General features: G+C 44.5%; 1 protein-coding gene across 1 annotated transcript; it reads right to left on the bottom strand.

The window, feature by feature from the left end:
* Positions 1-598: 598 nt before the first annotated feature.
* LOC124681876 (circumsporozoite protein-like) lies at positions 599-1,801 on the bottom strand. The gene is made up of 3 exons (XM_047216654.1): positions 1,728-1,801; positions 1,245-1,648; positions 599-1,042 (listed from the first exon to the last, which is right to left on the bottom strand). The coding sequence occupies exons 1-3, from the start codon at positions 1,786-1,788 to the stop codon at positions 833-835; spliced, it is 675 nt and encodes a 224-aa protein (XP_047072610.1). The 5' UTR covers positions 1,789-1,801; the 3' UTR covers positions 599-832.
* Positions 1,802-13,018: the final 11,217 nt, after the last annotated feature.

The following is a 13,018-nucleotide window of genomic DNA, read 5'->3' as shown; positions in this document are numbered from 1 at the left end:
ATCTTCTTGTAGTCAAGCCCAAGATCGCGGATCACCTTCCTTACTTTTGCGAGATTAGTAGGAATGCAGTGACCCTTTGGCAGCATCTGCGTGAACATCTGGAGAATCAAGTCGCATGCTCTGTTGGTCATCCCAGTCACGCACTTGATTTGGTAAAGCTTCACAATGAAAGATAGCTTTGTGGCATCCTCGCAACCTGGGTACAACTCTTTTTTTGCCTCTTTCAATAGCTCGAAGAATACCTTGGCTGTTGCATTTGGCTCCTGGTTCGTTCCTTCACTGCCGGAATCATCCACATGAATGTCTCCTGCACCTTCATCATGATCTGCATTGCTTCCCATGTTGGTGCCCCTAATGAGAGTATTGAGCATGTCACACAACCCAGCACCATCGTCTACAGCGTCTTCATCATCAGAATCATCAGAAATGTTGCCCTCATCTGGTTGCTCACCATGGTATATCCAATTAGTGTAGGCCGGATCCATACCATTGTACAGCAAGTGACTATGAACATCCCTCTTTTTTCTCCGAGCATTATTCAGACATTTCCTACATGGGCATGGGGCAGTTGAATTTGGACGAGCATACTGTGGTTATGTTGAAGGAATGCGTGAGAATATTATTCATAAAAACTATCAAGTATATCTAATTTATTGCTGTAGCACTTCTCTGTCAACAACGGCAACTTTTGTATTGCATTAACTTGGTTAAGAATTCTGAATCTGAATAATGTTAGGTTTCAGACAGTAAAAAAGACAGAAGTTTCAAATCAAATAAAAGGAAATTCTTCAAGATAACATAAGATTTACAAAATACGAGGACAGTTCAGAGATCAGGCCTTGCGAATGCGCTTCCTCAAACCGATAGCTGCGACGGCGTCTTGCCGGTTTCCCGATCCGTGACGGCGCATCCTCGACCCTCCAGCGACGATGCCATCTTGCCGGTTACCCGATCTGTGACGGCGCTTCCTCGACCCGCCAGCGACGAGGCCGTCTTGCCAGTTTCTCGATCCTCCAGCGGCGATGGCAAGAGAATGCTCCCTCTGCAAGTCCACAGGGATAATCATAAAGAATCACTTTTAACACGAGCATCAACACATGGAAATCCCTGAAACAGCTGTGCGGGTGGTTGCCACAGCGAAGCATTATGAACCAAGCACTACCCACCCGCCAACCTGGTGATGGAAAACATGAACACAAGTGGAACCTATTATGTACTGTGAGAGTAAAGATTAGAGATCAGACCTTCCTCGATCCGACTGCGGCGTCTCCGCGATTCTTCGATCCGCCCGCAGAGACGGCATGGCGACGCTTCCAGGACCCGCCAATAGCGTCGGCGTCTTTGCGATGTGTCGATCCGGCAGCGGAGGCGGCATGACGACGCTTCCTCGACCCGCCAGCGGCGACGGTGTCTTCGCGCTTCCTCGATCCGCTTGCGGCGACAGCGTCGTGGCTCGAACTGCGACCTACGGCACGGCGGCGCTTCGTGAAGCCGCCACCGGGGACGGCGTCTTGGCGGGCCTTCGATCCGCCAGCGGAGCCGGCAAGGCGGCGCTTCCTGGACCAGCGAGCGGCGTCGTCTGGAACCTTCTTCTTCTCTGATTTCTTCCAAAATGCGGCGGCGGCGGCAGCGTGTTTTTCCTTACATGCTACATCAAGGGGAAGTATTATTTGTGGGACGTAGGTCAACTGGATGAAAATAGGACACAAATTGTGGCGACGGCTTACATGAACAAGAAGCTTCCTCATCGTCGCTATCAAAGAGTACTATCACTTCCTGGATCTCCATCTTCTGTCCTCTGGCGACGGAGACTGCGGTGCGATTTGGTACTGTACACAAAGGGGAATAGAAAGAGAAGAAAGAGAACAGGGGTCCGGTCGCATATATCAATCTGAATAAAGGGAGACAGGGCGTCAAGCCATAAGTGTATTTTCACCTACTCGGGTAATAGCATCTCCAACAGTAAAAACGCGCGCAAAAAAAACCGCCAGTTTAGCGCGCGGGAACCCGCGCGAATCGCAAACGGACACGCGAAAAAGCCGCGCGCTAAAAACTTTGTCGCGTCCGCGATTTTTGCGCTATCCCGCCGGGAAACTTGCCTCTTAGGCTGCCGCGCATGCTATAAACGCCACGTGCGCGCAAGCCAACCTCGCGGAAACTTCAGCCGCCCGTGTGTCTCTCCACCTCTGCCTCCCACGTCTCCCCGCTCCGCCTCCGCCGACACGATGCCTCCCTGCTGTCGCTCCTCCTCCAGCTACCGCGGCCAAGCAGCCACTTCGACGCAGAGATCCGCTCCGGCGAGGAGCGCATCCGCCTTGGCACGTTCGAGGCGGCGCACGAGGCGGCGCGCGCCTACGATGTCATCGCCTTGCGCCTCGGCCGCTCCCGCCGCACAATGAACTTCGACGATGTGTGGACGCGGGAGCGGGCGCCGGCGCTCGCCCCGCCGTCGTCGGCCGTCACGCGTGAGCAGCAACGGCTCCATCAAAGAGCAAGCGGCGGTGGAGAAGAAGAAGGCGGACCGCGAGCAGAGCCAGGCGGCGTCGGCGACGAGGAAGGCGGAGAGGGTGGAGAAGGCCGCGAGGAAGGTGGAGGAGAAGAAAAACGGCGCCGGGTCACGATCGTCCTCTCCTCCTCTCATCCTCCTCCTTCGAGTGGACATCCACTCCGGTGTCCGACACCACCAACTCTTCGGACTTCGGCGGGACTCGGAGTAGATTAGGGTAGTTTCAAATAAATGTCGATGTACCATCGAACTTCCTTAATGAGTGTAGCCCCCACATCACCTCCATTACCCTGCGTCAAATACACCTAGGGTTTTCCAAGTTGGAAAGTGTCGCCATATGTGGCGGCATTTGATTTTAGTTCTATGATCGGCACGACGACCCCTTGTGTATGTACAACTGCTTCTCGATACATACCGTTATATCCGGAATGGCATAGATCGACCGTCACATCGCCCATACGGATCGACATAGATCGACGGTACCATCTCCCATCTACAATCATATTTGAAGGCAACACTATGACCTCTAGTAGCCTCAAAGTGAAGGTGCCATTATGTTTCTGCCAATGAGCGTAGCCCCCTCCCCCACATCACCTCCATTACCCTGCATCAAATACCTAGGGTTTCCAAGTTGGAAAGTGTCGACATATGTAGCGACATTTGATTTTGGTTCTATGATCAACACGACGACCCCTTTTGCATGCACAAGCTGCTTCTCGATACCAACCGTTATATCTGGAATGGCATAGATGGACCATCGCATCGCCCATCTGGACTGACATAGATCGACCATACCATCGCCCATCTACAATCATATTTCAAGGCCATACTATGACCTAGAAGCCTCAAAGTGAGGGTGCCATTATGTTTCTTTCAATGAGCCTAGCCCCCCCCCCACATCACCTCCATTACCCTGCATCAAGTACACCTAGGGTTTTCCAAGTTGGAAAGTGTCACCATATGTGGCGGCATTTGATATTGGTTCTATGAGCAGCACGATGACCCCTTGTGTATGTACAGATGCTTCTCGATACATACTGTTATATCTGGAATGGCATAGATCGACCGTTGCATCGCCCATCCGAACTGACATAGACCGACATAGATCGACGGTACCATCTCCCATCTACAATCATATTTCAAGGCAACACTATGACCTATAGTAGCCTCAAAGTGAAGGTGCCATTATGTTTCTGTCAATGAGCGTAGCACCCCTCCCCCCACATCACCTCCATTACCCTACATCAAGTACACCTAGGGTTTTTCAAGTTGGAAAGTGTCGACATATGTGGCGGCATTTCATTTTGGTTCCATGATCAACATGATGACCCCTTGTGTATGTACAAATACTTCTCGATACAAACCGTTATATATGGAATGGCATAGATGGACCGTCGCATCGCCCATCTGGACCGGCATAGATGGACCGTCGCATCGCCAGAACCGCGCGGCAGCGATGGAGGAAGAGAGACAGTAGTACAAAAATCCTTACCGTCGGCGCATGGATTTGGGCTATCGATGGCGCATTCGCGTTCGCCGGCGATCACCTCGCCGGTGGTAAGGGGTTATCCCCGGCACCTTCGCGTTCGCCGGCGCGCGGTAATATGAATATACCCCCGTGCATAAGACCAAATCGCCAGCAGCCGCTCGACGAGCAGCAACCCATGGTGGTTGAAGGCGAAGCAGCAGGTCAGCCGCCAGCGTCGAGGTCGCCGTGTTCAGTCCATCTGCAGAACGGGCGGATGGGCGGCCAGGATGCGAGCTGCATCTCGCAACCGCCGTCGAGGTCGCGTGGTCCATGACATTTTTTTTTCCAATTTATTTCATTATTCTAAACATTCCCTCCAAAACGAATTAGTTTCCCGCCACCTAATTTAGCTACTACAGTAGTTTGCGCCAATATTTTCCAACCTCCCGCTAAGCCCCCTAATTACTTTCCTTATAAAAAAATTTGTTCCCACCAAAATAGCCTATATTTAACCTTCCCCTTCCCGCTAAACTACCCGTAACTATCGATTATAAATCACGGCGTCAGCTCGCCCGATTGGATCTGAGGTCTCTTCCCAGCTTCTCCTCACGGCGTCAACACAGGAAAACACGGACGGTAATTCACTTCCCCTGCATCCAGAACCACCGACGGCCGTATTCTTCCCCTGCATCCCCCGCGGCCGTATTCTTCCCCTGCATCGAGCGATTGAGCGAAGTTCCCACCTCCCGCGGCATGATGCCCTGGAGCCCGGACATGGCGCCGAGGGAGAGTGGGATGGGGCCGACGAGGCTGCAGTTGTCGAGGCGGAGGACGCGGAGCTGGGTGGCGGAGGTGGGGAGGGCGGGCGGGATGCGCCAGCCGCCCGTGGAGGCGTTGAGGCGCGGATTGTCGTCGAGGCGTTGAGGCGTTGATCCGCCCGTGCAGGCGTTCAGCCGCCCGTGCAGGCTGAGGTCCTGGAGGGCGGGCGGTGGGGGTGGGGAAGGTAAGCGGGAGCGTGCCGGCGAGGCGTTCTTGAGGGTGGGGAAGGTAGCGTGTAGGCCAATACAGTACATCCTGATTTGCATTAGTTCTATTGCAACCCATCTCAACAAATCTGATAGAGTTAGCTGCACGAACCTCTGCAATTTTTAGATGGATATCATCTTCATTTTTGTGCTTAATAATAATAGATTGGTAGGCAGTTTGCTGCACCCTTGAGTGGATGCAAACCAGGTTCTCATAAGGTGATGCAATAACTTTCTATGTTTTCCATGTCACTGCCTGAATGTTCCAAATGCTTTTCTTCACCAGATTCGTCAGTTATAGGATTCACCAGATAACTTTCTATGTTTTCCGGTTTAAAATACAGTAATTGTTTAAAAATGGATGTACTTCTGCCCTAGATACATCTATTTTCGCAATTATTTTAAACCGGAGAAAGTATAGTACTTTTGTATGGAATAATTTATGTGCTAAGTGTTCCAGTAAGTCATTGTTGCACAGGCAAGAAAAAGTATTTCTAATAAAAAATATTGGTACTTACTCCTGAGCATGTTTGATTGACTATATATGACAGATATACAACTACCAATTGCCTTTTAAGGTCTTTACAAATGCTCCACATTGTTATTGATGTTATTACACATTACAAATATCATACTCTTTATCCTATGTGGTGCATAATTAAATAATGAGGAGAGAAGACAAAATCGTCTTATATCTAGAAATCATCTCTTACGCTTATATCTACAAATCAGCTTCCATGAGATGCCCGAAATGCTTTTGTTCGCCCGATTCTGTTCAGGAGCCTTTTTACGTAACTTGCTTGTTATGGTGGCTGCGTTTTGGTGCTATGATAGCCATGCCCAGCTTTAGATGTTGCACTGTAGTATATGACACTTGTTTTATTTGTACTAGGTTGTATGCGGTTATGCACTTTTATAACATCTAACTTGTTTCTTGTCTAATGTTTGAATAACACATTATATACTGATGTTCAAATTTAGCTAATCCTAATTCATACAATATTAATTTCAACTGAGTGAACTTCTTACTGGATTGCTTCTTCCCTTCTTACTGGATTTGCATTAGTTCTATTGCAACCCATCTCAACAAATTGTTAGATCACAGGTCCGAACACAACGCGAATTCGTGGATTCGTGAAAGACGGGGTTTTTGCACAATGCGATAGTAGACTGATTATCAATCTTCGATACTGATTTTTCAGCCTCATGACCAAGTAGCTCACCAATTAACCTGCTTAGCCATATCCCACGACACGAAGCAGTCTGTAGCAGCCACATACTCGCTTCACACGAGGATATAGCGACAATTCTTTGCTTCTGAGATGTCCACGACACTGGGCAATTACCAAAGAAATACAGGACCCCCGTAGTGCTTTTTGCTGTAACATTTATGCATGTTTGGCTTCTTGTACTTGTGTTTAAGAGATTGTTTCCAAGATATTGAAGTGCTAAAGTATGCCTGCTTTCGTTTTGTGTTTTTTTCTTCGAATATGACTCAATTTCTGATCGTACCTACACAAGGGCATAAGGATGAGTTCAACGGTGGATGTCTGCTGGTACACACCATATTTACTTCTTGATCACCTATCCGAATGGTGCACATCAAATATGGTTTGTTAATGCTATGTCCTTTTATTGTTTTTGTGTGCAGTAAGGAAAGGCTCTGTTGTCTTAACAAGGACGGAAAGTATAACCGAATACAAAAACAACGGTGGACAACCCAGATCTGGTAAACTGTTTATCTCACTTAAGCTGTCCCTAGCATTTGCTATAATGCATAAAATCCTTGTATGGGTTAAATTGGTAAATCTTCAATATTGCTAAATCTTGTACAGGTACTCAAGGACAATCCGACACTCCAGTGTCAGCTAATGACATGTGTGCCCTGGATGAATGGCCATCCCATGCTCGCCGCTATCGTGCGCAACTACGAGGATGGTACTTTCTCTCCTTCTAATCTGGGTCCTCCGATCTGACACAATCTAATAACCAAGTCATGCGATACTTTTTTCTATGATTTGGGTTGTAGAAGCAGATGGACAGAAGAAGAAGAAAGGACGAGGTGTTGTAAAAGGTGTTAAAGCAGCTCAGAAGCGTTTTGCCAACGGATCTGCGAAGCTAAATATTACATTTTCTGAAACGTTGGGTGGTACGATAGGAATGAACTATCGCTCATTCAAGGATGACGTGGTAGTGATAATGAAAAGGAAGGTACCACTCATTGGGGTGAGGAGGTGGTCCGACATTCACCCAAGTGTGCATCGACTCATTGTCGCAGATGTGATAGTGCGTACAACCTTTTTCATGTTTGTTATCTTATTTTATCATCGCCAATGCACCACTTATTTATATTCAGTTGTCTATGTTTTACAGGACAGATGGGACCTAGAAGATACACCGGAAACTGAAGAGAAAATTCTCAGAATTGCGCAAGAGCGATATAGAGGCTGGCGATCAACTCTAAGCTCCACTTACAAGGCATTCAAAACAGATGATGCTAGATTGGCTAATGTTCCGGAAGACTTAGAACCAGAAGAGTGGGAATGGATGATCAACTACTTCGGCAATGATGAAAAATTCCAGGTTATCTCTAATCTCACTGTTTGTGTGCACTGTGTGTTTACATGAAGTGTGTTGTTTGGCTGTTTATATTTGGTTTCAATGAATGGATAGGCACGCAGCCAACTGAACTCCGATAATCGCAAGAAACAGAAAACAAAACATAGAGTTGGATCAAAATCGTACGCCCAACTAAGTTTTGAGAAGGTATGAGCCTAACTAAATATGTATGCCTCGATGGTAGCTATGGTTTCATGTTTGAAGTTTCTCATTGTCATATTACTTGCAGAGAAACTTGGAAAGCTGGAGAAGAGCCGGATTGTGTTGCTCTATGGGAACTCACACACACGAAGAATGGAACATGGTCTAACCCAGAGTCCCGGGAAGTTTATGTGAGTGTACTTGATACATCATTGTGTTATTCTTGTTTCAGCTTTTACAAGACATCACAATCGTTGCTACGGTAGACCACGTTACAGCCCATGTGTTTTAGAAAAGAAAAAATTAAATATTATTATTGAATTCGAATGATTAGCGGAAACACATCTTCTTATACATGTTCATGTCAAACTATTTCGTCTATCTTAATCACACTCACATCATATTGCAATTGCGCTTCAAAACTTGCTACTGGAAACACCTTAAGTCGTGTGTTGCAATGCGAGAAAAAAAAATCCCAAAAAATCTAAACTTTAGCCACAAACTCAGCCTCAGTTCACCCTTTCATCTTAACCTTTAATTTTTTTCTTATTTAATCTACTCTTTGAAAAAGATGCTATGAAATATTTAGTAATTTTCTTTCGGTTAATATCAGCACCAATATTTTATAATACCATTTCCGATCAACCCACCAATATTTCGTAATAGCAATCCTGATCAACCCACGCTAATTACCTAGTAGTTAAGTATACTGCCATCACGGAAAATCAAAGGGTTCTTTCCAACAGGTTTGGGTCGATTAAAAAAATTAAAAGGAATGCGGTAAGGATTTTTTAAATAGAATAATAAATCCAAATTTGTGTCCGCATAGATTTAAACCTAGGTGGCTAGGTTGTACATCCACTAAGTTTCTTGTCGATTAAATATTATCAATGATATTATGTAGGTCAAAAGAAAAAAATTAGGAAGTATTCCTATATGACTCGATCTTTCGGATAAAACAACCATCATGCAGAAAATTCCTGATGATTTCTATCCTCCAAATTCTTACAAAAAATCTTCATGGCAAAGAGGCCCTAGAATCAGCCTCCTTCAAAAAGATACATCCTGGTTTCCCAACAACCACGAGAATTCTTGTTTGGTCATGAAAGAAATGAATTGATTCATATGAAGTTCATTCAAATTCTTGTGAGATACGTGCATGACTTGGAATGGCACTAGTTAATGAGCATGTGTCGTGCAGGAATTATGGAGTTTTGTGAGCACTTCAAATTTGATTGACTTTTGAGTAAGGGAACTTGCTGTGTGCTTCTGAGGGGATAAGACAAAGCAGCCAGTGTAGCTTTCCACTAAACATCGTTTTCAATGGATCTAGATGTTGAGCACCTAGTCCTACAACTAGAGGGTTCATGTTTTCCCGTTTGGTGTCTCCTCGGGATTGGACCAGCTCATCTGCTGTCACAGCTTCTCCAGCGAACCAGAACCCTTCCAGCACCTACTCTAGTACTAGTCACAAATAAACTACAGGGTTAATTATAGAAATACTTTTAGATTCAGTTTAACTTTTTTTTTCCTCCTCCTTTTCTGATTTTTCTCACTGAAGCACTGAAGCTTTGCTTGCCAGTTGCTACATTGCTACTGGACATCTGAGATAATGTTGAAACCAGACTAGGTTTAAACCTTGCGATAAAACTGAAGCTTAACAATGTATTAACATGTGAATCAAGTTACCATACACACACAAGAAAAAGTGAATCAAGTTCACAGTGGCACCTTGTTGCCTTCTGAACTCTGAACAATACACAGTACAAGCCAGTGTGTGTGTGTGTGTTGTAAACCTGATACTGATAGGAGTTCAGGGTCCTCACATAGCATTGGCCATTGGGAGATTGTGTAGAGCTTCTATCACCACTGCTCTAGTACCAATGGTGTAGCATCAACTAGTTACAAAATCTGGTTCCAGTTATCACTGCGAGTATGGCAGAACCCACACGAGGCAGAATGCAGATTGTTCTCAGGCGCCATTTCACCACAACATGCATTCTTCAGTAGGATCATCTCTTCCCAAAGAAGTGCTCTATCTGAGATTGCCCGCTTTTGCCTCCAGCCTTCTGCTGAGCTTTGGGCCACAGTGCTGGAGTCTTGCTACCCTGCGGAGATTGATGCATGGGATTAGATTAGATTAGATAGTTAAGTTGCTTCTGCTGTCGACAAAGAACAGGAATATTTTCTCGGAAAAATAACAAGGCAAATGATAGAACCAGTTTAACCGACCTGGAACCGGCCATGATCTTTCGGGACTTTCACCTTTCCCCGCGCCCGTCATGCCCCACGGAAATCAGATTGCCCCTGTTTGCATTTGCATTTAGAGACCTAGGTGCTGCCATGCCCTTGGACCAATTGCCAATGCCTCTTCTTGCCCCTTCCAGACCAGTACTTCCACGTGGTGTTTCAAAATCATCATCTGATTGAAGACAAAAATGTATTCGCTTCATAAGAATATCTGCCTAGATTACATTTTTTGGTGAACATACGTACTTGCACTACAAATCAGAATCGTAAGATCGATTGGAGGCCGCTCCAACGGGATCATAAAGATTATACGAGAGATAGAAGCTACTGCCGTTTCTGAATCTTAAAAACAGCATAGATGTGACCCAGGTTTCCAGCTGCAGCAAACTGAAACGTCCATCACGGATCAAAATATTGCTTACGGTCGGAACAAGTAAACTCCCTGAAGCCGCATTTAACCATGTTGCTTCAGATAAATCAGTTCACAAAGGCATCGAAAGCTACCCGAGAAACACATATTCTCCGCCAGAGCCTAGTCTGTAACTCCAAACCGAGCTGCCATTCTTACAAATCGTGGTTGATCTTCCAAAACAGAAATCAGCATAGACCAAAAAAAACCACCTCTTCTTGATTCACCAGCGAGGACCACGAATTTCCTCTTGAGTCTTGACTTTGAGCAGGAACACAAGGAAAGAAAAACATCATTGTGTTATTCTTGTTTCAGCTTTTATAGATCAATATTGATGTCGTAACTATAATTGTTCATTTCGTTCTTAGGACAAAGCACGTGAAGCGGTGCAGAACAAAGAAACTGAAACAAAAGGTCCACTATCAACTGAGCAGAGAAACAATGTTTTTCAGACTGCATATAAAGACACAGTTCAATGCAAGTCATCGCAGCCTCGTGGCTACGGGTACATGGCCAAGCCCAAAACTGGTTCTGAAAGGTTTCGGATGCAGATTGAGGACCAAGCTCGTGTTGCAGCTGAAACCCTGCAGCGAAACTCCGAGCTCAGCCAGCATGTTAGCGAATTAGAAGAACAATTAGAAGTTGAGCGTGCAAACATGCAGCGAGTATTGACATCGAGCGCTGCGAGAGAGAGCAACTTGAGGTGAGGTTGCAAGAAGAGCGTGATGCAAGAGAAAAAATGGTGGAAGAGGAGCGAAGATCAAGGCTCGAATTTGAAAAAAATATGATGGCAAAGTTCCAACAACAGATGGCTAAATTTAGCCAACGGATGGGAAACCAACAGTAATTACGGTCATATGCTTCCTGTCATGTAAGGTTTATTTTGCTAACTTGTCTTGCTGAAAGTGCACTTTTACTCGCAGGTGCTTAAGAAGAGGAATGAAAAAGAAAATATTAATTCAAATTTGCAAACCACTCTTTTAAAGAGCTCTAGTCCTAACGAAATCTAGGAGCAAAGTCAAATTTGATTTCTACAAATTCACTCCTACAAGCTGCAACACTGAATTCTCGAATGTACAAAGCATTGGTAAGTCACAACAGTACCTTGCTCACTTCTATGAATAAGACCACTTATGTGTGCTTCATGCTTTACTCGTCTGAATGCTTGCTCGGTTCTATAAAGAAAACCACTTATCCGTGCTTGAGACTTTCCCTTTCTAGTATGCTCATAATACAAGCTTTTAGTAGCATAGCAATACTTCTGTACAACCTCTTCCTCTACAATTGATTTTGTCCTTGTTATGTTCATATGCATTTGTGAGATGTATATGTGTCATGCAAAATTAACCAGATGCATGTTCAAGTGCTTTCCCGCATTGCTTGTTGAGATCATGCCTCCATGATGCACCTTTCTCGGCATAACCTGATGCACTAGTCTTATTCATCTCATAAGTAGTACTAAAAAAATGCTTCCCCTCTCGTATTTGACAGGTTTTCTAATAATCTTGGATCTGTCCGATATATCCAATAAACAAGTGAACTGAAATGGGTGCGGATGTAATGTTCGTCCAACTCTGTAACATGTAAGCAAGAAAAAAGGCCACATGGGCATCTCTCGTAATCACTAATAAACTTACTTTTCCATTACCTGATTGTAGTTCATGTGAGTCAGATCATGTGAACTAGACAATTGATGTCAAGAAAACAGGAAAATAGATACTCCAGTAATTTAGTATGTATGACATGGAAAATAAGAAAGCAGATGATACCAGGAACAAGTTTCTTTGTTTCCAGTTTTGGCTTAATAACTTTATTCCATTATCCTAATTTGGATCTTAGATGAGATAGTCGGATGCGAAGATTTTTAATCTTGGGTCCTTTTCTCTCTTTGTACTCCCTGCTTCTCAGATATCTGTTCTATTAATGCATTACGAGGGATCCTCTAACTCTCAATGCCATCCTCATCATGTTAAACAAGTTTTTCTCCGTTTGTAGTCCTGGTGTAATTTCCGAAGTATGCTTGGCTAAAGAATTATGTTTTACACTTCAAAGAATTCACTATCCAAGCTCGTCTAGCTTCGCTATTAAAGTTCGGTTTCTATTTGTGCTCCAACTCTGTCAAGTAACAAGCCAGTGTTTAGTGTTACCATATACCTTTGTCATCATCAACATGATTCTGCATAGAACCTATAGAATTAGATAGATATTTATTTCTATTAAGATATATGCTTTTGTAATACATGGTTAAAATTAAAGTGATACCAGATTCCTTACGATTATATCCCTCTGGACTTGCTTACTGAATCAGTTATGAATCAGAAGATACATAAGCTTACTAAAAGTATTTTTTTTCTTCATTTTTTGATTGCAGGACCCAAAGAATGCTGGACAGGGTTGAAGTACACGGAAAACTGCACATACTTTAGAGAGTTGAACTACCATGGTGGAAATTAATGGACTCAACTCTACTGGATTGCTACCTACATTTTACTTTAGTTGCATTTGATGGATATTTGATATGAGAATTGTGATTTGTATGAACCTACATATTATACGTGTGGATTTGAATTTTGTAATTCAATGGTTGTATTTTTTTTTAT

This window comes from Lolium rigidum, unplaced genomic scaffold (assembly GCF_022539505.1).
Source record: "Lolium rigidum isolate FL_2022 unplaced genomic scaffold, APGP_CSIRO_Lrig_0.1 contig_58181_1, whole genome shotgun sequence".
Taxonomy (NCBI): domain Eukaryota; kingdom Viridiplantae; phylum Streptophyta; class Magnoliopsida; order Poales; family Poaceae; genus Lolium; species Lolium rigidum.
Note: the sequence above shows the minus strand (reverse complement) of the source record. Positions and strands in the feature narration are given on the sequence as shown.

What these genes read in the sequence shown, in the direction of transcription:
- LOC124681876 (XM_047216654.1), bottom strand. Translation starts at nt 1,788, where the DNA reads ATGGAGATCCAGGAAGTGATAGTACTCTTTGATAGCGACGATGAGGAA. An exon ending in TGAGGAAGCTTCTTGTTCAT is followed by an intron (nt 1,649 to 1,727) that starts GTAAGCCGTCGC and finishes CCCTTGATGTAG; the next exon opens with CATGTAAGGAAAAACACGCT. An exon ending in CCGCAGTCGGATCGAGGAAG is followed by an intron (nt 1,043 to 1,244) that starts GTCTGATCTCTA and finishes GTGGACTTGCAG; the next exon opens with AGGGAGCATTCTCTTGCCAT.